At 45.4% G+C, this 22,897-nt stretch overlaps 7 protein-coding genes across 8 annotated transcripts; 2 read left to right on the top strand and 5 right to left on the bottom strand.

The window, feature by feature from the left end:
* Positions 1 to 3,061: 3,061 nt before the first annotated feature.
* LOC119550721 (kunitz-type serine protease inhibitor nigrescinin-2) lies at positions 3,062 to 3,736 on the bottom strand. Its single transcript, XM_037859619.1, has one exon. It carries the CDS (start codon positions 3,682 to 3,684, stop codon positions 3,337 to 3,339), a length of 348 nt encoding a protein of 115 aa, XP_037715547.1. The 5' UTR covers positions 3,685 to 3,736; the 3' UTR covers positions 3,062 to 3,336.
* A 695-nt stretch (positions 3,737 to 4,431) lies between these two features.
* LOC119551638 (Fanconi anemia group I protein homolog) lies at positions 4,432 to 10,031 on the top strand. The gene is made up of 13 exons (XM_037861068.1): positions 4,432 to 4,584; positions 4,654 to 5,108; positions 5,167 to 5,402; positions 5,467 to 5,576; positions 5,635 to 6,085; positions 6,140 to 6,228; positions 6,290 to 6,402; positions 6,454 to 6,719; positions 6,790 to 7,133; positions 7,190 to 7,530; positions 7,595 to 7,926; positions 7,989 to 8,760; positions 8,823 to 10,031. The coding sequence occupies exons 1-13, from the start codon at positions 4,486 to 4,488 to the stop codon at positions 9,739 to 9,741; spliced, it is 4,527 nt and encodes a 1,508-aa protein (XP_037716996.1). The 5' UTR covers positions 4,432 to 4,485; the 3' UTR covers positions 9,742 to 10,031.
* A 543-nt stretch (positions 10,032 to 10,574) lies between these two features.
* LOC119551847 (immune-induced peptides) lies at positions 10,575 to 11,834 on the bottom strand. The gene is made up of 4 exons (XM_037861420.1): positions 11,678 to 11,834; positions 11,399 to 11,611; positions 10,747 to 11,342; positions 10,575 to 10,691 (listed from the first exon to the last, which is right to left on the bottom strand). The coding sequence occupies exons 1-4, from the start codon at positions 11,727 to 11,729 to the stop codon at positions 10,686 to 10,688; spliced, it is 867 nt and encodes a 288-aa protein (XP_037717348.1). The 5' UTR covers positions 11,730 to 11,834; the 3' UTR covers positions 10,575 to 10,685.
* Positions 11,835 to 12,046: 212 nt separating this feature from the next.
* LOC119549983 (PAN2-PAN3 deadenylation complex catalytic subunit PAN2) lies at positions 12,047 to 17,021 on the bottom strand. Of its 2 annotated transcripts, none has more exons than XM_037858387.1 (16): positions 16,858 to 17,021; positions 16,567 to 16,757; positions 16,345 to 16,514; positions 15,142 to 16,288; positions 14,967 to 15,081; positions 14,784 to 14,905; positions 14,631 to 14,730; positions 14,512 to 14,571; positions 14,154 to 14,449; positions 13,892 to 14,088; positions 13,466 to 13,828; positions 13,206 to 13,404; positions 12,937 to 13,148; positions 12,655 to 12,876; positions 12,487 to 12,596; positions 12,047 to 12,427 (listed from the first exon to the last, which is right to left on the bottom strand). In XM_037858387.1, the coding sequence occupies exons 1-16, from the start codon at positions 16,910 to 16,912 to the stop codon at positions 12,261 to 12,263; spliced, it is 3,726 nt and encodes a 1,241-aa protein (XP_037714315.1). In that variant the 5' UTR covers positions 16,913 to 17,021; the 3' UTR covers positions 12,047 to 12,260. The 2 variants fall into 2 exon arrangements, with proteins under 2 accessions (XP_037714315.1, XP_037714314.1); XM_037858386.1 differs by having other exon boundaries at positions 14,512 to 14,574; positions 16,858 to 17,020.
* A 74-nt stretch (positions 17,022 to 17,095) lies between these two features.
* LOC119549984 (aminoacyl tRNA synthase complex-interacting multifunctional protein 1) lies at positions 17,096 to 18,196 on the top strand. The gene is made up of 2 exons (XM_037858388.1): positions 17,096 to 17,271; positions 17,329 to 18,196. Exons 1-2 carry the CDS (start codon positions 17,113 to 17,115, stop codon positions 18,130 to 18,132), a joined length of 963 nt encoding a protein of 320 aa, XP_037714316.1. The 5' UTR covers positions 17,096 to 17,112; the 3' UTR covers positions 18,133 to 18,196.
* Positions 18,197 to 18,654: 458 nt separating this feature from the next.
* On the bottom strand, positions 18,655 to 19,925 carry LOC119551865 (protein FAM8A1). The gene has a single exon (XM_037861456.1). It carries the CDS (start codon positions 19,824 to 19,826, stop codon positions 18,831 to 18,833), a length of 996 nt encoding a protein of 331 aa, XP_037717384.1. The 5' UTR covers positions 19,827 to 19,925; the 3' UTR covers positions 18,655 to 18,830.
* A 402-nt stretch (positions 19,926 to 20,327) lies between these two features.
* LOC119551962 (stromal membrane-associated protein 2) lies at positions 20,328 to 22,823 on the bottom strand. The gene is made up of 2 exons (XM_037861661.1): positions 22,520 to 22,823; positions 20,328 to 22,362 (listed from the first exon to the last, which is right to left on the bottom strand). The coding sequence occupies exons 1-2, from the start codon at positions 22,635 to 22,637 to the stop codon at positions 20,942 to 20,944; spliced, it is 1,539 nt and encodes a 512-aa protein (XP_037717589.1). The 5' UTR covers positions 22,638 to 22,823; the 3' UTR covers positions 20,328 to 20,941.
* Between the last annotated feature and the right edge of the window lie 74 nt (positions 22,824 to 22,897).

Below are 22,897 nucleotides of genomic sequence, written 5' to 3'. Positions count from 1 at the left end.
GGTGGTTTCGTTGTTTGCGCTTTTATGCATATTTGCACTATCAGCTGCACCAACAATGCTGGGCTTGTCTTGTTTATTACTATTACTATGTATTTTTCCCACCACCAGCTTCACCGGCTCAAAAAGCAGCGGGAAAAAACAAAGAACCGACTTTTACTGGCTGCCTACATTAAGGTTCATCGACTTGGGTTGTTGGCGGTAAAGGGGCATGTTTTGGAGGATGGGTAGCTCCATCCGCCGGGGGTTTGTTGTTGGGACCTGTGGTCGCCCGACTCGTGATGCCGCTGCACTTTTGTCAGCTCTGCGTACGTGTCTTAAATAAATACATGCAAAATTTCGGTAAGCAAACAATTGCGATTTAAAATTGCATTTGTTTTATTGCCGCTGAAAAGGCGGAAAATTTGTTATTGTGAGGTTTTCATGGCGTGCTGCATTTTAATTATTTTTAGCCCACAACAAACGGCGAAAATTTTTCAAATTTCTTTAGCTCCTATTTTGCCATTATTTTTCCATGCTGGCTGCCTTTGTTGCAATGTTTGTTGTTGCTGCTGCTATGGATATGCAGGTTAAAAAGGTTTATTGACTCCTCAGCAGCATTTTGTTAGCCATTTGTATTGCTGTATTGTATTGCCGATTGGCCAATGGCGAGAATATGCCAGAAGCTTAGCCGAGTTCGGAACCCGCCTGTCGGCATTGCGAAAAGAAAAGTTGCGCATGCGCAAACTTTATTGAAGCTCCAATGCCGCTCCCCTCACTTCCCTTCGATATTGTAGAATTGTTGAGCAAATTTCATTGTGAATTAGTAAAACCAACTTAATAAATTATAACATTGATTGGGGTTGGGTGAGACACAGTTGTTAAGAGACACACGGAAGGCCACTGCAAAACACTCTTCAATCGGAGACTTTTATAGATTTATATAATAACGTTTACTTAAAATGGGAAATTTGATTATTTATAAATATATTTTTTTTCTTTACAGAATTTTATGGTTTGGCTTACAAAGGAGTAACTCTGAGTTCGAAAAGGTTATAAAGCTAGTGTTCACAATCTAGTTCATACATATAAATAAGTGAGTTCTGCAACAGTTAGATTCCTGATAAAGTTATACTTTTCTAAACTGTTCTATTAAAAAAAGATACCACTTGTAATCAATAAATGGAATGTTGACTTCAGTTTCTAAAAATAAAACAAGAATTCATTTGTTTTCTCGGATTGAAATGATTTAGTCCCCAGGAGTTGTAGCCTGAATCGTGATTGACCACTGTCCAGAGTCTCTCTGTAGAAGGGTATCAAACACACTGATGCAGCTGGAGCAGCAGCCGGTCCATTTGCCGTTGGGGATGTTGTAACTCCCCGGTTGGGCCCGCATTTTCGCATTTTGTTTTGGCAAGCGGCTTCAGGTCATTGATCCAGCGAATTTGTTGTTCGCAAACGAGCCCATTTACTATTTATACGAACGGGTGCAGGCCCGCACAATAATAATCTTGGAAAATTGCCCAGTCCCAGATCGAGACCCTAGTCCGAACCCAAGTCGGGCTTTTGCCTTCGGCGGCGTTTCGCTTCGACGACTCCGTCTTCGAATTCCAACTATGCATAATGGCTGAATCAGATATTGGGTTATTTCTTTCTTTACTTTGTCTGGCTTATTGCCAATAGCTTAGCATTAATATGAATTCGCACCTTTCAATTGTTTATGTTTACTTGCTTTGACTTTGGTTCGGATTCGGTTTTGGAATCGGTATCTCACCGGTTGTTTGTCCATCTGTCCACGTCCGAATGACGTACCGCACCCCATCCGTGCGTATTTCTACCGCTGACGTAGTGGTTTGCCTAGACCCAACTACGTGGTCCACTCATCCACCCGTATTTGACCTTTGCAGCTTGTGATCTTGTTTGCTATTACTTGGCTCTGCGATCGATCGATCGATTGATCACCGATCGCATGAATGGGCCAGTTTTGCATTGAGAGCTTGAGCTCCGCTTTGGACAATTTCCAAGTGAAATCTATGAAAGTTAAGCTGATTTTGGCCTCTGGCAATTGCGCCAAGCAATCTCTCACACTTTTTGAGGCCGTTGAAAATTGTTTTCACGGGTTTTGGCTTAGGTAACCCAATCAGTAGTTTACTACTATGTTTATAAATATTCAGATAACCAGTTATCTATCTTTAGCTCTGTTTTTAAGAGATTGTTTGGTTATCAACAAACATTTGAAACTGCGAGAATTATCTAGAAACTACGGTTATAGCATTGGCTTGCATTCTAAGCTACCATTCAAAATAAGGCTGCCATATAGCCTTTTCTAGACAGTTCTATTGTTGTATAATATAGCCAGAAAAATTGTATTTAAGTTCAATTTCAATAAATTTTCAAGAAATCTGTCCCTTTATGCAGCTTCCTGCCTTTTTTTAAATTAGTTGTTCTTTTTGTCAGTTTTATTTAACATCTTCGCTTTTCTGACTGGCGGAACAGATTCCATCACAAAAATTCTTCTAAAAAAATCATGTAATATATATTCTGTAATAAGCTTTAGACACTTATAATGTTTACTGAAATGCTTATACTACGAACTTTACAACGCAGAGAAAATTCAGACGTTCTCTTCAGAGTTGAAAATGTTCTTAAAACTATATCGATATTTTTGAGGTTGAAAATGTTTTAATTTTGCTCGAATCAAGTTAAATTGGCGGTATTTACATTGTATATCTCAACAAATAAACTATTCGTACTTATCAAAAAGTTGTTAAATAAACTCAATTTAACTTTTCTCTTCTCACCATTTCGTTCTAAAATTAAGAAGAGTGATACCGAAATGTACTTACACGTCTCAATTCAAGAACAATGTACTTGAATATTTCTTTTGTGTAGAATTAATAGTGAGTACTCATAATGTTATGAGAAACTAATATGTTCTTTGGAGTGAAACTTGGTTTAAGAAATTATTCCGAAGTGGTTCCATACCTACTTTAATTTTTTCTATGTAAGAACATTCTCACACTTTGCCATTCCTAACATCAGTACAAAAGACTCCAAGCTGTTTTTCTATAAAATGTTTTATTCCATAAAAATATTTTATCACAATAACTTAAGCTCTAAATGGGTGGCGGGCGTAGAACACCCAAAAAAGTAAAACATAAATGGATCAATGACAGAAACTACATAAATATTAGGTAGAAGAGACGGTTAATCGCATGGATTGTGATGTGCGTGAGTTTTAGAGTAGAGTATTCTGCCTTTGGTTCGCTATTTTTCAGAGCTCGAAGGAAAAGCAGGCGCCTTTGGCAACACGTCCGCCGTGGAAGGCCGATCCCCATCCGGATCTGGATTCGGAGGTCCTCACATGCCCTCACAGGTGGACATGCAGTCCTTGTAGCTGGAGAAGTTGTTCTCGTTGCCGTCGCAGCCGCCAAATTTGAACTCCACGCACTTTTTCTGCTCCGGATCGTAGCGCCATCGGGGGATCAGAGCCCGGCAGACTCCCTTGCGCGCCGGCATCAGGCAGAACTGCTCCGGATGAGTGTTGCGCCCGGTGTTGGCCACATCGTCCAGCGAGATGGCGTCGAAGAAGTCGCTCACGTCGTCGTACAGGTCCATGGGCTTCGCCTCGCTGCTCCCGGCCAGAAGAAGGAGCACCCCTGCCAGTACCGCACATCCCACTCCCAGGGCTTTCAATTGTCCGCGCATTTTGTGTATTAAATTTGGTACTTCTTATATTCACTTGATCACTTGGCGATTGGCTTCACGCAACTGGTGGTGCTGCAGCCTAGCTTTTGGTTTTATACGCCAGATCGTAGTCCAAAGGGGGTGAAGGGAAACGGCTGGATACTCCCATCTAAGAGCCACATAAAGCAAGCCAGCAGAGCTTTCAGTTCGACTTGAACGCTCTTAAGTTACTCTTCATTAGAGCTGCGTCGGCTTGAAACTGAGCAATGCTAGACCATTTTGAAAGGGGTTTGAAATATTTCGTATACTTGAGATCCATACTCCTCGAGAGATTAAAAAATTACATGGTAAAAATAAGACTACAGCCATTTTTTAAACGATACCCTGCATAATAAGTATAAACATACATCTTTAATGTTAATTAGTAATAATTAATGATACCGAAATGGAATATTTTTATTTACCTGACTTAAATTTTGTCTTTCCCATTTTATGTAAAATTTGTTGACCTAAAGATTAAAGTAATCCACTAATTATTTTAGATTTTCTTTAAGATGTTGTTCATTCTAAATTCGTCTTATTAAAGGAATGGAAGTATTCATTTATATTCTAATTTGTGTTTAAAAATCACATAAACTACTTGGTCGGTCATTTAGTTATTATCATCACTTTGAAAATCGCGCACAGTTATAAGCTATCGATGCCCATCTGTAGTGCTATCGATAGTTCCATCGTGTATTTGCCATCTCTAATTTGTAGTAAGTGGTGAAATCGGCGCCACTTTGTTTAAATTGTTATTTATTTGCCAAAAAAGAGCTAAGAATGGCACGCGACTCGATTCTGACGTGGATGCGAAGCCTGGGGGAGAAGGGGCGTCAAAGTGAACTAGAATTGCTGATCCAGAACACTCCAGTCGAGGAGGTAAGAGTCCCTGAAGTTCAAGGCAAGACTCTGTACATACTTTCGCTGATTTATGTTTATTTTTGATAGTTAAAGAACACTCTCAAGAGCACGATGACCCGCAGCGAAGGGATAACCTTTTGGAATTACCTCCTTCTGGGCTTCAATCCGGATAGCAAGGATTCCGTGGCGAAGCGATTCGACTGCGTTCGCAGCTTCATGGACGGACTGAGCAGCATGGAACTGAGCTACAAGCAGAGCTTCGATCTGATCACACGCCTGTCCCAGGACCTGGTCACCTTCCCCTCCGACCAGCTGGCCTGGATCGTGGAGCACTGCATGGACGGGATGCGGCAAGGAGACGCCAAATGCGTCGGCTGGAAGGATCTGCTGCCAGATGCACTGTCTCTGCTCTTGGTCAGACCTCGGTTTCTTCTGCACGGCGTCTCCATGGACGGAACTGAGTTTAGGAACACCACCGTGAGGAGTATAGCGACCATGCAATGGCCAGCCACGATCCTTACTCCAATTGCAGACATGTTCAAGTGGGTGACAACCTGCAATTGTTTCGTCTTCTCCACCTAACCAGTGATTTCTTCTTAGATCCATAAACCTCAGCAGTGGAGAAATCTTGACAGTTCTCAACAAATTCTCTGGCGCCCTGCAGGAGCTGTCGCCTATGGAACTGCCTGCACTGTGCTTCCAGCTCTTCTCCATGTGTAGCACTGCATCACAGTTGATTATTCCACTGCTGGCCCTGGAGAAGTACTTTCATCGTAACTACTACAAACGTCTGTTCTCCGACATGTGCAGCAACTCCACAAACTTGGATAGCATTGGTAAGCCTAATTTTGACGGTTAGTTTTGAACCAATGTGTATTGTGTGCATTCCCTGCTCTTTAGACTCGTTTTCGGACAAGGAACTAAGGGAGGCGGAGGAGACTATCCTGCATCATTTGAACTACTGTACCATGTACAAGCTTACTGAAAAGCACTTGGCTATAATGCTGAGGGTAAGCCGACTTGTTCAGTAGTAATTTCCTTTTTGTCGTTCCATAACTCATATTTCAGAACTTCCTGCATATGCCCGATGTGATCCTAACTCCGTTTATGCTCAGCGCCATCATATCGATGACTAGCATTAATCGTGACCCAGAGTCGGCAAGGATCTCCCATTCCATTTTGCTACCCTTTCTGCGTAATGTGATCAAAAACAACGAGGAAGAGCGTACATTGGCCGACTACTCCGTGTGGTACCGTGATACATTGCAGCGCAAACAAGTCGATTTGCAGCAGGTGTTCATGGTGCTTATAGACCAGAACAAGGACGGGAAGGATGTGATAACCCCTGGACTTGTTCACCTCGTGTTTTACCTTCTGAAATCCAATTCGCCCAAGATGCACACACTGGCCATAACGTTCCTCACTAAGTTTATACGCAAACGTTTTATTTTCGGTCAGGGCATTATAAAACTTATTTCCGAGTGGATGATAGTATATCAGGATCAGAATCAGTTTTCGGGTAGCTAAACTAATCAACTTTGATAATTCTTTAATAAAAGAGTTTTTTTTTTAGAATGCCTTACCCTTATAAGTGTAGCTGACACGTATACAGTCTCCGAGTGCATTAAGACCATTCAAACTGTTATGGAGCACATGCAATGGGCAAGTTTACAAGTGGGATTTTACAACTTTTAATAATATGTACTCTTTGTAACTATTCTAGTTGTCTGGTGAGCAATCCATGCGCATGATGAACTTTATTCTTCCTTTGTTGAAGATTTCCAATCGCGTTCGCGATGCGCTGATTGACGTGCTTTGCAAGGCAATGAGCTCTAGGTGAGTATTACTACATTCTTCCCCATATATCATTAACTTTTGCTCTTTTAGTGGTATTCAAAAACGACGAATGGCTATTTACGGTTTCTGTATGATCCTCAAACAGCTTAACAACAGCAATGCCATGCGCCAGACCTCAAGTGCCACTAGTTTCTGCACCCAACACAGCATTTCTGGATATTCCATGATGACCCAGAACACACTGGGAAGTCGCAGCAATCCCCAACGAAATTTTGACATGCTTACATTGGAAATTATTGGAATGCTGCGAAATTGCTTGCAGCAACAATTGGATATACGAAGCACACTCTATGAGAGTAAGTTGAGCAATAGAGGAACTAAACTCTCAGAATTCACGATTAATTCTATAAAATGTATCTTATAAAGATCTTCAGAGAGCCGTCGAGCTTAATGCAAAACTAGTGCCCCATGTGCTGCAAGTTATTGATTGGCACTTTCGCAGCTTTTTCGACACACCGTCCGCAGAAGAAGCTGGTGATGATTTAGACACCGTATTTCGTATTCGCTACGATCAATTGGTTAGCTCCAGCGATGATCAACATATGGAGATTCAGGTTAAAGATAACTTGGGCAAATTGATTCAGTTCGTAGCCAACTGCTTGGCTGTTTTCGAACGAGCTCCTTCGGGCTACGACACTCGTGAGATGAATCGGCTCCTGGGCTTTTGTGTGGACCGTATGGTAGCAAACAGATTGCCATTGGAAGACATAGTAAGTGAAGATAACTCTTTAAAATTATAGACGAAATACGAATTCATTACCTTTAGGCGCCCCCAGCAACACATCTAAAATGCGCCCTCGCGTTGCAACAACTTAATATTATTGAAGGGATAATTTGCCACTTATTGCTAAGATCAAAGCCACAAAACGATGCTGTTTCTCAAATTTTACCGCTGTTCAATCAGCATTGTAAGCTGATGGATAGTCTTAAGGCTTTGGGTGACGCTTCTAAAAAAGCTCATAAACAATTGAAGCAATCGGCCAAGAATAATAGCACAACTGCCTGCAATCTGACATTGAATGGCGTCCCAGTAAAAGCCATGTGCACCCAACCTGAAAATATTTGGGATCTTGCCATTCTAGATAAACTGCTGCATCTGCTTCTTGAGTGAGTTGACTTGATATTTTTTGTTTTTTCTACCTTTTTAATTGTTCATTTTTTATATTTTCAGTGATATAGTTGCCTTTGCTGCCCCTGAAAAAACTGTCCTCTTGCGGTCCAACGAGCCCCTCGTTCGTTATGTTTTATCGGTTACGGCCATCAGAGTGGAATCTATTCGCCTAGAGCCCGACTATAAGCAACTAGCCTACAGCAAACGTACCTTTAAGCAGTTGACGGACATTACCAAGGTTATTTATGAGCGCTGCATTCAGCAACTGCCCGAGTTGTGGCGGGACTTTGACATTCAGAGCGCCGCCCTAGCCACTAAGTGTTTTGTGGAATGCCTACGGACAGCACATGAAACATATTCGAAAAAGTTCCAAGATTTTGTAAAGTCATTTGGTAAGACAAGAAATGCAATGATAATCTAAGTTATGTATGTGCTATTGTGGTACAATTTTCAGATATGGCATCTATTAAGGGAAACCGAAACAAGGAAGTGGTTTACATTGTTCAGGAAGTTTTGGACGAGTTTATGACAGAATATGGCAGCGATGATTCAATTTGTAAAGATGAATTTATTGCCAAAATACCTATCGGCCTTTTGGAGTCACTTGAAATTATGTTGGATCATATTGACTACGGGGATCGTGCCGCCACTGATTCGTACACTTGGCTCTTAAGCTTTTGCAGCAAAAACGAGATTCTTAATAGCGAAATGGGCTTGGTGCACAGAATGCTTTTCATTCAGCGGCAAAAGACACACTTGGGTCCCTTTTTCGACAATGTTGCCAGGCAGTTGGGTCTGGTACTTGGCGTCCAAAACGAAGCCGCACCATCAGATTCTGTTGAGCTAACTCTAAAGTCTATAAGTGCGGTGACTGCCGAGAGTTGCTTGCAGCACCTTTACACCGCTGTCCAAAAGCAGCTGACAGATGTGGATTATTTTGTGACCAAAGCCAACAATCTAAGCTTCAAATGCCAAGTGGTTCCCGAAATCGATCAAATATATTGGCGGGGTAACTTGGATGCCATGGATCGTAGCATTTGCACGCAAATAATTCACATTTCTCGCACTTTGCTGGTGCTCACCAACGTTTGCATTCCATTGGGATCTTCTATGGACGGACTTATGAAACTGCTAATCCAGCACTACACTATCATGAAAAACCTGACCAAGCACTATATATCAAGCTACACATCAGATGCCAGCATTGAAAATATTCGTAGCACTAAGTAAGTCGTTCATCCAATCGTTTTTTTCTTAAGAATTAAACTAAGCTGTCTTTCCCTAACAGATTTGAACTGCTATTACGAGATGTGGGCAAGCAACTTCCGGCGAATGTATATGAGCTTATTACGTACATAGAAGCTAATACACTTGATGAGGAAGCGCAGCAGCATATTAAAAAGCGAAAGGTTCTGGCAGAACGTGCTAAAGTTCTGAGAGAGACCCGTCTTATTCCCAAGGTGATAATGGTTATCGAGGACTTCAACAAACACATTATTCTTCTGTCAAAGAAGCTTAAAAGCCAGAACAGGCTTACAGATTACCTCCACTTGGGGACCATGCGTGACTTTGATATTAAGTCGACAGATCTGAGAGCGGCCATAGAGCGCAGTATATCGGATGGTCGCAATATTTCCATAGAAGACAGCAATGCCGAGGATCAGGATCCAGATCAAGAAGAGGATGAAGATAAAGACAGTGACGTTCAGTCCACGACATATCCTGAGGAATCCGAAGAGGAGAATGTAGAACCCGTTGTAGTCGAGAAGTCAGGCCAGCGCCGGAGGCGTGCTCTTAGCAGCGAGACAGAGACCTCTCAACCAAAAAGGAAAAGAGGACGCAAAGCTGACGAAAAGCCAGAGGGAAATATCCAATGCGACGATCAAGAGGAAGAGCATCCTGAAACGACTTCAAAATTGAAGCGGAGTAAGAAAGATTCAAAGGACCAGCAACAGAAGCCCGCTCAGGCATTAGAGACGAGTAGAGCCACTCGAAAATCCGGGTCTCGGACAGAAGATGCAAGCAAAGCCGACCAAAAAACCGATGTTCGGCCATCAGTTGAAGCAAACACCAAAAAAAAATCGAATGCTTTAAAAAAGAAAGTAGCGGAACCAACAGAAGAACTTCCTAACCCGGAAGAACCCGTTGAAAAGAAAAAATCGAATCCAAGTCGTCGACTAGGTATCCCTCGATCTATGAAAAAATAATATTGTACAGAAATTTGTTTGGCCTGAATCTGTATTAATATGTGTAAAAATTCTACAGAAATTTCATCCATGCGTACCCCCGATTATAAACGAATTTATGCCTAATTTAAATTTGATTCGACAATGCATTTTAACAGTATTTTCAATGCCATGAATATTTTATGTTCATTTGCTTGAAGCCTTTATATGTCTTTCTGTAAACTACACTATTCCCTTTCTCCTTATCTACCTGTGGATATTATAATTTGTACTTTCAACTTTACATCATTTTAAATATTTAATTTATTACTATAATAAACAACAAAGATTTAAAAAGTCAATAAATAACAGATGTAATAAAAAATGAAGGAAATTTCGCTCTTGATATATTGCATGAAGATGCAATCTTCTGGGAGCGAAAAAGAAAAGCTGTAATAACAAGGGTCAACAAAATTGTACTTTTCAAAAGCTGTCGGCTTAGCTGTACAAAATCTGAAAAAAATGTGAAATCTCCGACAACTTAAGGTATGTTTGGTTTAAAAAAAACGCAAAAATACGTCGGTGTCATAAAATTTACAGATATATAGTTTTGTATGTGTTTCACAGAAAGTAATCTCTGGTCTAAGGAACATTTTATCAAAGCCTACTATTTGGTCATACTTTATTCGTCTACTTGATTTTGAAACGGGTTCTGCGACACCGATATATTTGCTGTTGCGAAAAAATTTAGTTAGAAGACATTTCTGTCGAGCCCCTGAATACGCTCGTCCTCAGTGCAGAATCAAAATCCGGCCAAAGTTATTTTAATGTATTTATAAAATTTAAAAAGCTGATATAAGAAAAAATATTAAACATTTTTTTGAATTAGTATATTTTTTATTTAACTGAACGCTTAACTAAACACTAAATCATTAGTACTTTAGATCTCTAATCAATCCTTGAAAAAATATTGAGGTTTCCCATCCTTAGTACTGAAAATAAATGGATAATTGTAAACAAAACTAAAAATAGCTATCTTATACTTACATTCTGGGTTGCTCCATGACCTGAAATTGTAACGCCACCATCGCTGCCAACGGATACTGTTCGTCCGTCCGGACGCTTCCACACCGAAACACTATCATCCCAAATGCCGGCCTGATCGTCACGAGCTACAAAATTCTCGCCCTGCACGCGAGCATCGTTGATGCTGCGGCTGCTCCTTTGAACCACAAATCCTCCAGGACCAACGTCTACCGTTCGACCAGGTCGCTCCACATGAAACTGGGGACTGCGGGCACTGCGTTGAACCACAAATCCTCCGGGACCCACATCCACAGTGCGACCAGGACGCTCCACGTGAAACTGGGGACTACGGCGGCTCCTTTGCACCACAAATCCTCCGGCACCCACATCCACAGTGCGACCAGGACGCTCCACATGGAACTGAGGACTACGGGCACTTCTTTGAACCACATATCCTCCAGAACCCACATCCACGGTGCGACCAGGACGCTCCACATGGAACTGAGGGCTACGAGATACGCGAGGGACTGGAGCCACAGATCCATACCGTGGATCCTGGCCAACGGGATAGACAGGCTGACCGACAGCAAGACCTGGTCCCCTAATAGTATGAGTTCCTTTAAACGAAAATAGTTAATATTTATATAAAGACTTGGGCAAAGATCCGTTCTACCTGGTCCTCCCGCCTTCCTTTGGTGCACATAGGTGTTGCCCTGTTCATCCGTATAGACATGTTGTCCTGGCGACGATGTGTGCTGGAACTGACCGCCTACTCCTGGCACCTTGTAAACTCCATCGTTTTGGCCTCGAATATAGACCTGGTTGCCGGGTGTTCCGAAAACATGAGGCCCATTGCGGCCGTCATATGTCTGTTGGGGATCGGCAGCTACGGGATCAATAAAACACGTCCATTAATTGCCGTTGGGTGCGGCCATGGGAAGAGGTTGCTCACCGACGAACAAAAGACCGCAAACGATCGGCACGAGTAGTCCAAAAAAATGCATTACGACCTGTGTTCTCTGACGGAATGCTGAGCTCTAACTAACTGGCTTGACTTGCTCGCGGTATTTATAAGTAGCTGCGCAGTAGTCCAAGATCAGGTACCCATCAAATTAGCGACAGCCTCTGAAAAATTCCCAAACGTCTGTGTTGATAAGGGAGCACGAATGGGAATTTCAGAACGAATCGAACAGATTGACCCCCACGATTGGCCGATCGGTGAACGCATTCCCGCTTTGGTCTACAACCTGATTGTGCATTTTGTAAACAAATTAACGAACTTTTAATATAGAGGGCTAGCACAATAACAGCCAACGAAAGATTACTGATAAGATGTACAATTTTTGCTTTTTATTTGAATTTATGAATATAGACAATTACAAAATGAAATACCAGGAAGCTCCCTAGCAGAAAGAAACGCATTAGAACATAATAAAATATGGGAAATGCCGGGGTGTTCAGATCGGTGTAGCGTTTGTACTGACGATTACATTGGCTTTGCATTTCGTCGAATTGGCAACGGGTTCGGCAACGATTCAGTCCTCCGGCACCTTCCACTGCAGTAGCTTTCCGCGCTCGTAAAGGTTCTTGAGGGCGTTGGCAAACTTCTTCTCTGCCTGCAGTTTCAAATAGTGCTTGTAGAGCTGCAGAGTGGTCCGTGCATCCTCGATGGAGTCGTGCGTCTCGGATTGTATCTTCGTGCCTACGTAGTTGCAGATGCAGTCAGAGAATTGAAACACAGCAAGGAAAGCAAATACAAACCCAAGAAATGCCAGGCCAGAAACCTCAAGGACACCATTCGATGGTGGGGCAGATGGAACAGGTGCACCGTGTCTATTATTTGCTCTGACGGCACATAGATGTTAATGACCCTGAAACGTCAAGAGTGTATATAGACTTGCTTGTCTTTTAAAATGCAGTTCTTCCCACCTAAAATCATTCTTCAGACCATGTCCAACAAAAATAACACCCACATCAACGAGGTATTTCAATTTCTGATATGAGTACTTAAGGGCAGTCAATCGCTTTTTGCTGAAGTTAGCATCCAAGTCGCCTGGTTTGATCCCAGAGAACTGGGTTAGGTAGTCCACTACCTTCTCCTGAGTTGAGATGTAATCATCCATGAATGGAGTTCCCTCATTCGCGCCTTGTCTGGAAAATTATTTTTATCTATGTTTTAAGAGAGGTTAATCGAGTGCACGATGAAATTACCCTCGAATACATGAAATACGGGCCACACTCATGTGACACGGCTTGATCGTCGCCGTCTTTCCATCTGGACGTATCTCATTCTCTTCCGGATTGAGGGTAACGAATTCAGCATCCATAGCGACCAGATCTCCTGACTGCGGCATTTCATCCGTTTGCAGCGGCTTGAGTGTGGCGTCTGTATTCACGTTGCCTGGTATGGGGCCCGCCATGTCCTGGTGATGTACAAGATTAGCGTTTTGTGGGGTAGAATACAGGATTTAGGGAAGCACCTCTAGAAAGGGATTGGATAGGTTTGTGGGCGAGTCACTGCTGCTCTCCGATGGAACTGTTTCGTCACTTTCTGTCACGGTAGAGCTTGTTGTACTAGCGGATTCAGAGTCATCCTCCACGTTCCTGTAAAACAGTACACAGGGCACTTTCCAATCCAATGTAAACCATACAGATTCTTGTGGCGACACGGGAGAAATGCTATTTAACAACAAAAACGATATCATTCGGTGTACATACTTAACATAAAAGACGAACTCACCTGAAATCATTGAAAATATACCATTGGTTCTGGGGGTCCTCGGGGGATTCCGCCAGTTTCATGGTATGATATTGCCGCTGCACATTTATCAGCGACACTAAGTTCTTTTGGGTGCCATCGTCGACTTGGCAGACCACAGCATGTAGAGCGTACGTACGATTGTTGTCCTCACTCTTTGTTGGTGGCTTCTCAGCCTCCTCCTCTTGGTCTGATTTTCCAGCGCCTCCATCTGATTGAGTTTGTACCTGCAGCTCGCCTTGCTCGTTGATACCCATGGTAAAAGTCAATGGAAACCATGACTTCTGGCGTCCATTGGGAGAACTATTGACGTTATTTGCTTGGTTAGTGTGCGAGGGAGATTTTCTGCAAAATTAATAAGAGCATATACATGAGATGGCTGTCCTAGCTCTGACGACGATAACTAACCGATCTGGATGCATAAAATGACAGTCGCTTCGGGAACAGTGGGCCCCATAGCGACAGGGTTTACTAGTGCTTAGGGAAGCGGCTGCATCGGCAGATGGCTTTTCGTTGCAGCGATTGAGTTGGCGCTTCAGGAAGGTTATGTCTTTATCGTTATTTAGGCCACAGTTAATGGCCAGCATTTGCGGAAGGGTAGTGACCTGAAAATAAAGATAGTTATATTCTTTACATTCAGTTTTGTTTCAATGTAGACTCTGATTCTGACCTTCACGCTCTGGTTTGTTGGCGAAAACTTCTTACAGTTTTCGCAGAAAGCTTGAATACTTTTCTCCGAGCTGAGAGAACGCTTTAAAATGGTGCCAAAGTTGAAATACTGCTCACTATCCTTAACGTGGGTGGGGTAGGACATATTGCAGGCGAGTAATATGTTTTCCTTCGATTTTTCGACCTGGCACTTGATGCAGCGATTTACACAAATTTGCTTGGTCCCAAAGATCTTACTTATTTCCGTTTCTGCGTTGATCTTGCTGCGTTCCTTGTCGTCCTCTTTAGAGTTCTCGTCTGGTAACATGTGAGTGGAAGTAAGCTATGGGTTTTAATTTCGGATTTTGTAAACTACTTACCACCACTTATGGACTCATATAACTCCGAGGAACCACTTGTTTCGGAGGGGCTTGTGTTTTCTGCTAAAAATGTACATAGTTTAATATAGACTTATAACATAAGGTGTGGTTGTTGTTACCATTTGTTGATGTTTGCACAGATCCGCTAGAGCTGGATGTGTTCTTGCTGGAATCGAAGATTTCGTAATGCATTTGATGCAGAATGAATCGGTTCCAGTTCTGAGGGTGTGCATATATTAAATATGTTGTTAAAATGCAATGATACTACTTGCCTGTATGAGTGATATTAGATTGACGTTTGATGAGCGGTCCGTGAGAATCAAGCCCAATGCCGAAGCCTCAGGCACAGTGCGAAAAGAGCGCAGGAAATTGCTGGCTTGGCATGGTGATGAAGCTGACAGGAGCGAAGAAAAATATTATACTTTTGGCCAGGTAGACTTAAAAGTCAAGCTAACCTGTACTCTTATCCAACATGTTGAAAAGGAAACCCAGTTCGCAGGACAAACAAAACTCCTTGGTGCAGGAATGTTCAATAAGTTTCACACGCAGCGCTTCTGTAAAATACAGTATCTGGCGGAATAGGATAAGATAGATTAAAAAAGAGTAAGCCACTAAAGAATGATTTCGAACCTGCAGCATAGCGTTGCAGTAGGAATTGGGCAATGTGGCCTCCAGTCCAGCGAAACACGTCTGATTATGCTGCTCAAAGTCAAAGTCCTGCGTGCCCAGCTTAGTGTACTTAAGCTCGACCTTGCGATACCGTCTTGGAATGATTTTGACACCGTTCTCCGCCTTGGTAACCGTTGCAGTGCCATTTCCATTCGAACTGCAAACGCTACCCTGCTCAATCACGTACGGAATTTGATTCCGACGAGCGGTGCGCGGGTTTGGCGAGTACCCAATGGGTCCCTGCATTTTCATATTGCTGAGCACCTCGGGTTCGATGGTCTTGGGCCTGTGGTAGCGGTATCGCAGCAGTTCCTCCGGCCAGTCCGAGAACCATTGCGTGCCCGTCGTCAAGTGGGGAAGCATGACCGACGACAGCGGAAAGTTGGTGTCCGTGATGGAGACCATCGGCAGCTGGGGCACCACGTCCGCAAACTCTGTGTTTCGCGAAAAGGGATTGAACTGTGGCTGTGGCGTCTGCACAGCGGCAATCATATTTATATGGCCCGACTGGTCGCCAAATGCCATGGCCTGCGAGGAGGAGCTGATGTCGAAGCTGAGGCACTGGCTGCCGTTGGTGTTGATCTGATACATAGAGACACGCGGCTCGCTGAGCTCCACGGTGTCGACCAGCTGGATTTGCCCGTAACTGGACACAACTGCCAGTCGGGATGTAAGCGATGGTAGGAACTTCAACATCTGCGGATCAATGGCCACTTGAATGGGCGAGATAAGGCGCAGCATACGCAGATCGTAAACCATGAGGAAGCGGTCGATCGCAATGTTATTCTGCCGACCGCTGTAGCCGCAGGAGATCAGCAGGTTGCCTTGGACACTGAAATCCGAGAGGACATTGGTGTGCGTCTTGATCGTGTGCTGAACACTCAGGCTGTTTAGGTCGCGCAGTGTGACAGTTCCCAGCTGGTCGCCCGCGAAGAGGAATCGCGAATTCTTGCGAAGCACAGTGCAGCCAGCGGCGCCCACATGCTCCAGCCGGGTTTCCTTAAGTGTGCGCATGTCAAAGTCAATGAGCTCCTCCTGCAGTCCTGCCATGACCAGGCGGTGAGGCGACAGCTGTAGCATGGTCACCATTTCCGTCATGTTGTTGGATCTAAAAGGAAGTGAAGCTATGAGGTCGGGACGATTTTGGGTCAGTGTTTGACATACTTATAGGTGAACTTGGGCAGACCCCTGCGGATCTGGTGGCGCAGCGAGGTCTGCGTGAGCACCAACACTCCAGAGTCCAGGGTGGTGATCTGGCGCACAATATCGCTGGCGTGCACCTGGAAGGAGGTGTACTTCTGCATGGAGCTGGTGTAGTACGAGGTGACATGGCCCTGCGGGAAGGGGATTGATTAGCAAGCCTGGGTGGCGAACATGGGGACTTACTCCCTGGTTGCCCATCCAGAGCAGCTCCTCGTAGTCGTCGAACGCCACGCTGGAGACCCCGAAGTGCTCTCCGCCGTCAGCGAGCACGGGAACCAGCTCGACGTAGTCGGGGTCCGTGCTGCCGATGTTGAAGCCATTGAAGCTGGGCGAGAAGTGGCCGTTTCCTCGCGCGGATCCCGCGTCGTAAACACCTTTGCAAAAAGTAAACAGAAAACAAAGGAGAAAGCTTAGCTGGCTTGCGTATGTGTGCGTGTGGCTGAGCGCTGACCCAAAAGCGACCCCCTGACCCACTTAGTATGTCCTCCGAGGCGCCGATTGGCTCGGTTCCGCAATAAACGTAATCCATCTGCGGCACTGTGATGGCCTCCCGAGTGTTTATTGTTTATTTTTGGACAAATTTCGCTCAAAACTGCCAGCCGTTTTTGCGTTGCATTGGATAGTGTGACCCTCGCAGGTATGTGACGAAAATACCTTCGCTTTCCGAGCAATACACAACCTGTCCAATGCTACGCGACGCGACTGTTGGCAGTAAGAAGAAGCACGGCAATGCTGCGTAGAACTGCCACGACTGTGGGATCCGCATGTAAAAATTACGGCCTGAATTGCAAAAAATTCGCAAAAAACCGAAGAACCATGGCCGACCTTCAGCAGATTGCCAGCAACAACGAGCGCGCCGAAGCGCTGATCAACTCCATTGAAGCCGAGGCAAGTATTCCAACCCAGCAGCCTGTGCGATCCTTTCGATAACCTCCTGCCCACCAGATTTCCGGCATCCAGCAACAACTTGTGGAGCGCCAGAAGCAGGAGCTGATCAAGGAGAACGCCGCTCTGGCCAAGGAAGTGGAGGCCGCCCTGGCCCAACTGGTGCAGCTGGAACTGCGAAATGGCAAGAAACAGATTCCGGTGCCCGGATCTCGAGGATTCTGCACCAGTGCAGCGCCAGTAGCTCCACCCGCAGAGGTTGCATCTGCTCCCGCTGCTGAGGCTCCCAAGTCAGCCAAGGAGCCCAAGGAAAAGAAGATCAAGGAGAAGAAACCGGCTGCCGAAAAGCCCGCCGCGGCTCCAGAAGCTCCCGTTGACGTGGGCCGCCTGGATCTGCGCGTGGGCAAGATTGTGGAGGTGGGTCGCCACCCCGACGCCGACAGCCTGTATCTGGAGAAGATAGACTGTGGCGAGGCGGCACCACGCACTGTGGTTTCCGGCCTGGTAAAGTTCGTGCCGCTGGAAGAGATGCAGAACCGTCTGGTGGTGGTCATGTGCAACCTGAAACCGGCCAAGATGCGCGGCGTCACCTCGGAGGCGATGGTAATGTGCGCCTCAACGCCAGACAAAGTGGAAGTGCTAAGTCCGCCCGCCGGAGCCGTTCCCGGCGATCTTGTCCACTGTGAGGGCTACCCTCGGCAGCCGGACGCCCAGCTCAACCCCAAGAAGAAGATCTTCGAGGCTTGCGCGCCTGATCTGAAGACCAACGCCGACCTAGTGGCCTGCTACAAAGGCGCCGCTCTGCATGTTCCCGGCAAGGGCAACGTGGTGGCCCAAACCCTGAAGAACGTGAATGTTAAGTAAGCCAATAAGCGAAACAAAATCTTTTTGAAGTGAGCAAATAAACGAAACATCACCTCCTGCAAAAGCTTTGCTTCAAACTTGGGTTCTGCTTGAATCAATACTATAATTCGACTACAGTACTCTCCCTATTTAATCTATAAATCATTCGAATTTTATGTTTCAAACGATTCGGATCTTAAATAAAAAGTGTAACATAATTCTAAACCACTTTAATTTTGATTAAATTTAAACCTTAAGCAAAGCTTTTGAGAAAAAAACAATGTGCAAATATGTACATTGTACATTAACGGTTTTTTTACTATTTCAAAGTACTTCAAGCTTTTTGGGACATTCTTCTAAACCGAGTATTTAAAACATAAAGATGGGTTGAAGAAATCTTGTCCGTTTAAAACACAAATCTTGCTGTTAGTAAAGTATCTTTAACTTGGAGTAAACCAACCGAGCACGACCCATTGACAATTTTTGTTATAAAGATTGTTGATATCAAAACAATCCCTGTTTTTGTGAAACAAAATTATCAGATCACAGATGATTCACGCTGGCCTCTATGGCAGTCGTGTATGAGATTTAATTTTATTTCACAGGACAGCAGTACATCACGACATTAAATTTAGGTTTAACAATAACGTCTATTTATATAAGCATGCGTAGGAAAGATTGCACAATTCCTAGACGCTTTGGCTGGGTAAAACCCGAGCTCAGCGGTTACGCTGCGGTGGCACTTGGGTGCGGAATACGGCGTTGGCATCGGTCTCCACCACGATAGTCTTCGTCATTATGTCGTAGCCTGTGCGGTTGTTCTTGAAAAAGATCATCATAACGCAGATGGGGAACAGCAGGGTCATCACCAGGTTCTTGGCCAGGGCGCGGGCGAAGGAGCGAATCAACGTAGGCGTCTGGGCCGGATAGAGCAGTGCCCTCATCGGCTCCCTCTGGGGCTGGAGCACGAACTGCGGAAGAGCGGGTGCCTGCAGCGGCACCACCGCCTCCACATAGTGGATGCGGATCTTCATCAGTGACTTGCCTGGCGTGGCGCCATTGTACAGGAACGTCCAAAGCGCCTCGTAGCAGCAGACTGTGAGCTTCGTCAGCAGTTCGATAATCAGCAGGTCGGTGGACATTGATATAAAGTCCAGCGAGATATCGAAGAAGTTCACGAAGAGGTCATCGTCGTCCAGCGTGCGCCGTATAACGTCCTTGTCAAAGTCCATGTCGAAAATGTTGACCACCCCGAATGTAATGATGATTTTTAGGACGAACAGGATGAACACGTCGATGGTCTCTGCCACGGCGCGCTTCCAGAAGGGAGCCACCACGTACTCGTAGCCGCCCAGTCGCTGTATGGTTTCCTGCTGCGCCGCCTCGTCCAGGACTCGGAAACGATTGAAGTTTTGTGCAGGCGGAGGAGCAGCTGCAGGAGCTCTCGGTTGTGCAGCAGGCGCTCCTGCTCCTTGAACCGGTGGTGGAGAAGGCGCCGTCGACAGGGGCTGTCCAAAGGCGGCTGATTGGAGGCCAGCGGAAGCTACCTGTCCCTGGAACATCGGATAGTTTGCCATCAGGTAGTACGGAAACATTATCATCGCATTTTGGGCAATAGTGGCCTGTTTTGCCCATTCTGCGAGGCTGGCAAAGTACGCCTCCTTGGTGGACTTTCCCAGGAGCTTCTGCTCCGTCTCCTCCACTTTGTCACCCATTGTTTTGTCCAGTCTCAATAGGTGAATATTTTTATTTGGCTTTGCTTTATTTATTTTCCAAGTTGACGTGTATTCCAGGCGCGAGTGAGTCCGACGATGCGTGGGGAATGGCATAATTGGCCGTTTCCTGTGAACGCCAAACGAGGCGGGACAATAAGTTAAGTTCAAATTTATTTCAGCCATCCAAATTATTGATAAGTAAATATACAGAAAAATATAAGATATTTATTTTATATAATAGATTATGAAACTAGAATGCAGTTATCAATTTAATAATTAAAAATACAAGATTTTAAAATAAATACTTTTGGTATAAAAAATAAAAGTAGGAAAAGAATCAAGTGCTCGTTTAACATACGGATATAAATCAAGTGATATAAATAACCGTATTAAAGAAACTAAACTTTTTTGAAAGAGCAGCAAAAAAAATTAATTTGAAAACATACAAACCCGTATATAAACCTAAAAGTGAAATAATTGAATAACATACAATTGTCTGAATATTTTATTATTACACAGTTCGAAGTGGTTTGATTTATTCCTTAGACATAGCAACTTAAAAATCGAATACAATAAATCCGTCGACTACCCAGCCGTGATATTTAAGACTCACATTGACAAACTGGCGTGAATATGTTCTTAGGGATATCAAGCATTTAAAAAGTACATTGCCAGATCTCTATACTTTACATTCACACCCTGGCGTGGACGATTTGTTTATGCATGCGTATCAAATACCTAGCTAATGTTCAAAATAACATGTACATTTGATTGGGGAGTGCATTAAGTTTCGTAGTTCAATTTTAATTAGTTGGGTGTTACACGTGTAGTATGTTTTATGGTTTAATTGGAATAGATTTGAACGAGCAGACGCGAATCTTGGTGGACATGAACATCGTTTAATACAGTGGCTTGCTTGACAGTGAATTCTTCTATAAATACGTATAGTTTGCTCCGAATCCTCTCAGGACAACTAACTAAATTGGCAAGTTGTTGTACAAATCGAATGCATATAAATAAGCATCATCGCCTCACATACATGTTGCAACACTGAGACGAACACTCGTGTCTTAAAATTAATTAAAGGAATACAACTACATAAATACACGTTGTATTTATTGCCAGACATTACCGATATTAAGGTTTCCAAATTGTTGGTTCAGATTTGATGGGACTGAGGAGGTGGTGGGGCCGGCGGTGTTAAATCCGACCGATCCCTGTGGCTGGCCCATGTTCAGTCCACTGGGCAGGGGCTGCATTAGGTTCATGGATAGGCCGCCAAGCTGTGGGTGATGTTGTTGCTGTTGCTGATGCTGCTGTTGTTGCACCGCTCCAAACAGCGGCATCCCACTGAGAATGCTCTGGTTCGTCTGCATAAGATTCGTCGTAACTCCCTGACCTCCGGCAGCATAAGGACTGCCGCCGGTGCTGGGAAATTGGCCCCCAGCGAAGGCATGGGAGCCACCCATGCTCATGGCGGTGGCACTGCTAATTGGTGCGTTGCTGAACGCATTCGGCGCAGCCATCACTGGCGAATTGTACATGCTCACCGAGTTCGGAGGCGTCATGAACTGGTGGGGGATCTGCTGTTGCTGCTGCTGATGCATGTAGCCGCCTGGGGCCATGCCCGTGAAACCGCCAAAGTTCATCTGAGGATTGTGGGCAGCCGGCGCGTTGCCATACAGAGCCAGAATGCTGTCCTTAGACATCTTGCCGGATTGGTCCTTCTCGCTGCCGGAGGCGCCCAGGGAGCCCTGGTTGAAGAAGTCCTGCTCCTCCTGTGCCAGCGAATTGGGCTTCGAGCCTATCAAGTTGGCGACGTCACCGTTGCTGCCGTTCGGCTTGTCCGACTGTCCGGCAATCGATTCGGCGCTGAGAAAGCTGGTGAAACTTTCGTTATGCAGGTCTTGGCTGGCACTGGTGGCGGCAATGGGCTTGGTGGGCGAGGACAGGCCCAAGAGGTCGCTTTCGCCGGCACTGCTGGCGCCGCTGCTGTTTAGCTGGACGCGCTGCGTCGTCTTAGGGCTGCAGCCGCCGACCTGATTGGGCTTGGGCTTGGGCAGCGGTGCGGGCAGGGGGGCGTTTTTCAGGGCCGAACCAGTGGCTCCGGACAGACGCTTGTCTCCACCGCCACTGGCCACTCCACCGAGGCCCAAGGTGGCCTGGGCTTGGCTGGACTTCTTCTTCCGCTTCTGGCGCTCCAGCTCTTCGTCGATCTCCTTGGCCCAGTCCACTTTGGGCGGCGAGGGCGGAACCCACTCGCGGGCCAGGTACTTCTTGTGCTCGTACTTGGCCCGGATGAAGTTTTCCAGCGCTGTGTCCGTCTGCGGGCGACGGAAACCGTCCGGCAGCTGCGCCTCGTAGACGGCGCGTGCCCGCGAATTACCCATCTGCTGCAGGGAGATGACCTGCTCGGGCGTCCAGGTGTCCAGGTTCACGGACTTGACGCGCGATATGTGCACGCCGAGATTGCGATGGATGCCGGCGCAGCGGATGCAGAGGAACATGCCCAGGTTCCAGGAGGCCCAGCGGGGACCTACAAGTGTTTAGAAGAGGTATTTATCAGCCATCCACAAGACAGCAGCATTTCTTGCAGTGCATCTGCCTGTGTGGTGTGTATATGCACAATCGTGCGTCACCGAGAGGCGTATCTCACACCCGGGAGTGGAGATCCGCGGACCTGATCTACCTACCCTTGGCATCGCAGTCCACGCAGTATTTGTTATCCTCGTCGCGGAGCATCTGCGTGAGGAGGGTTTGGCATTTCTCCTGTATCAGCTTGGTGCGCTGTCCCGCATTCGAGGAGCTCATTTTCCGTAATTCGTTCGGTCTCTTGGGCCTGCTTTTGATATTTCTGGCGGTGCGCGAGTGTGCGACGTGGCGTGGGCGACGGGAAGAGTTTGGAGCTTATCTCTGCTTCACATGGATATACAACTACCAGCGAATTGACAATTTTCTATAAGTTTTTGCTACCGAAAAAGTAATGCATTCGCACCGGACCGTAGTGCGATGAGGGAAAAATACCAATGGGATTGGTACTAACGCCAAGTCCACATGAGCAAGGCTGTGTC

This window comes from Drosophila subpulchrella, chromosome 2R (assembly GCF_014743375.2).
Source record: "Drosophila subpulchrella strain 33 F10 #4 breed RU33 chromosome 2R, RU_Dsub_v1.1 Primary Assembly, whole genome shotgun sequence".
In the NCBI taxonomy this organism is placed as follows: domain Eukaryota; kingdom Metazoa; phylum Arthropoda; class Insecta; order Diptera; family Drosophilidae; genus Drosophila; species Drosophila subpulchrella.
Note: the sequence above shows the minus strand (reverse complement) of the source record. Positions and strands in the feature narration are given on the sequence as shown.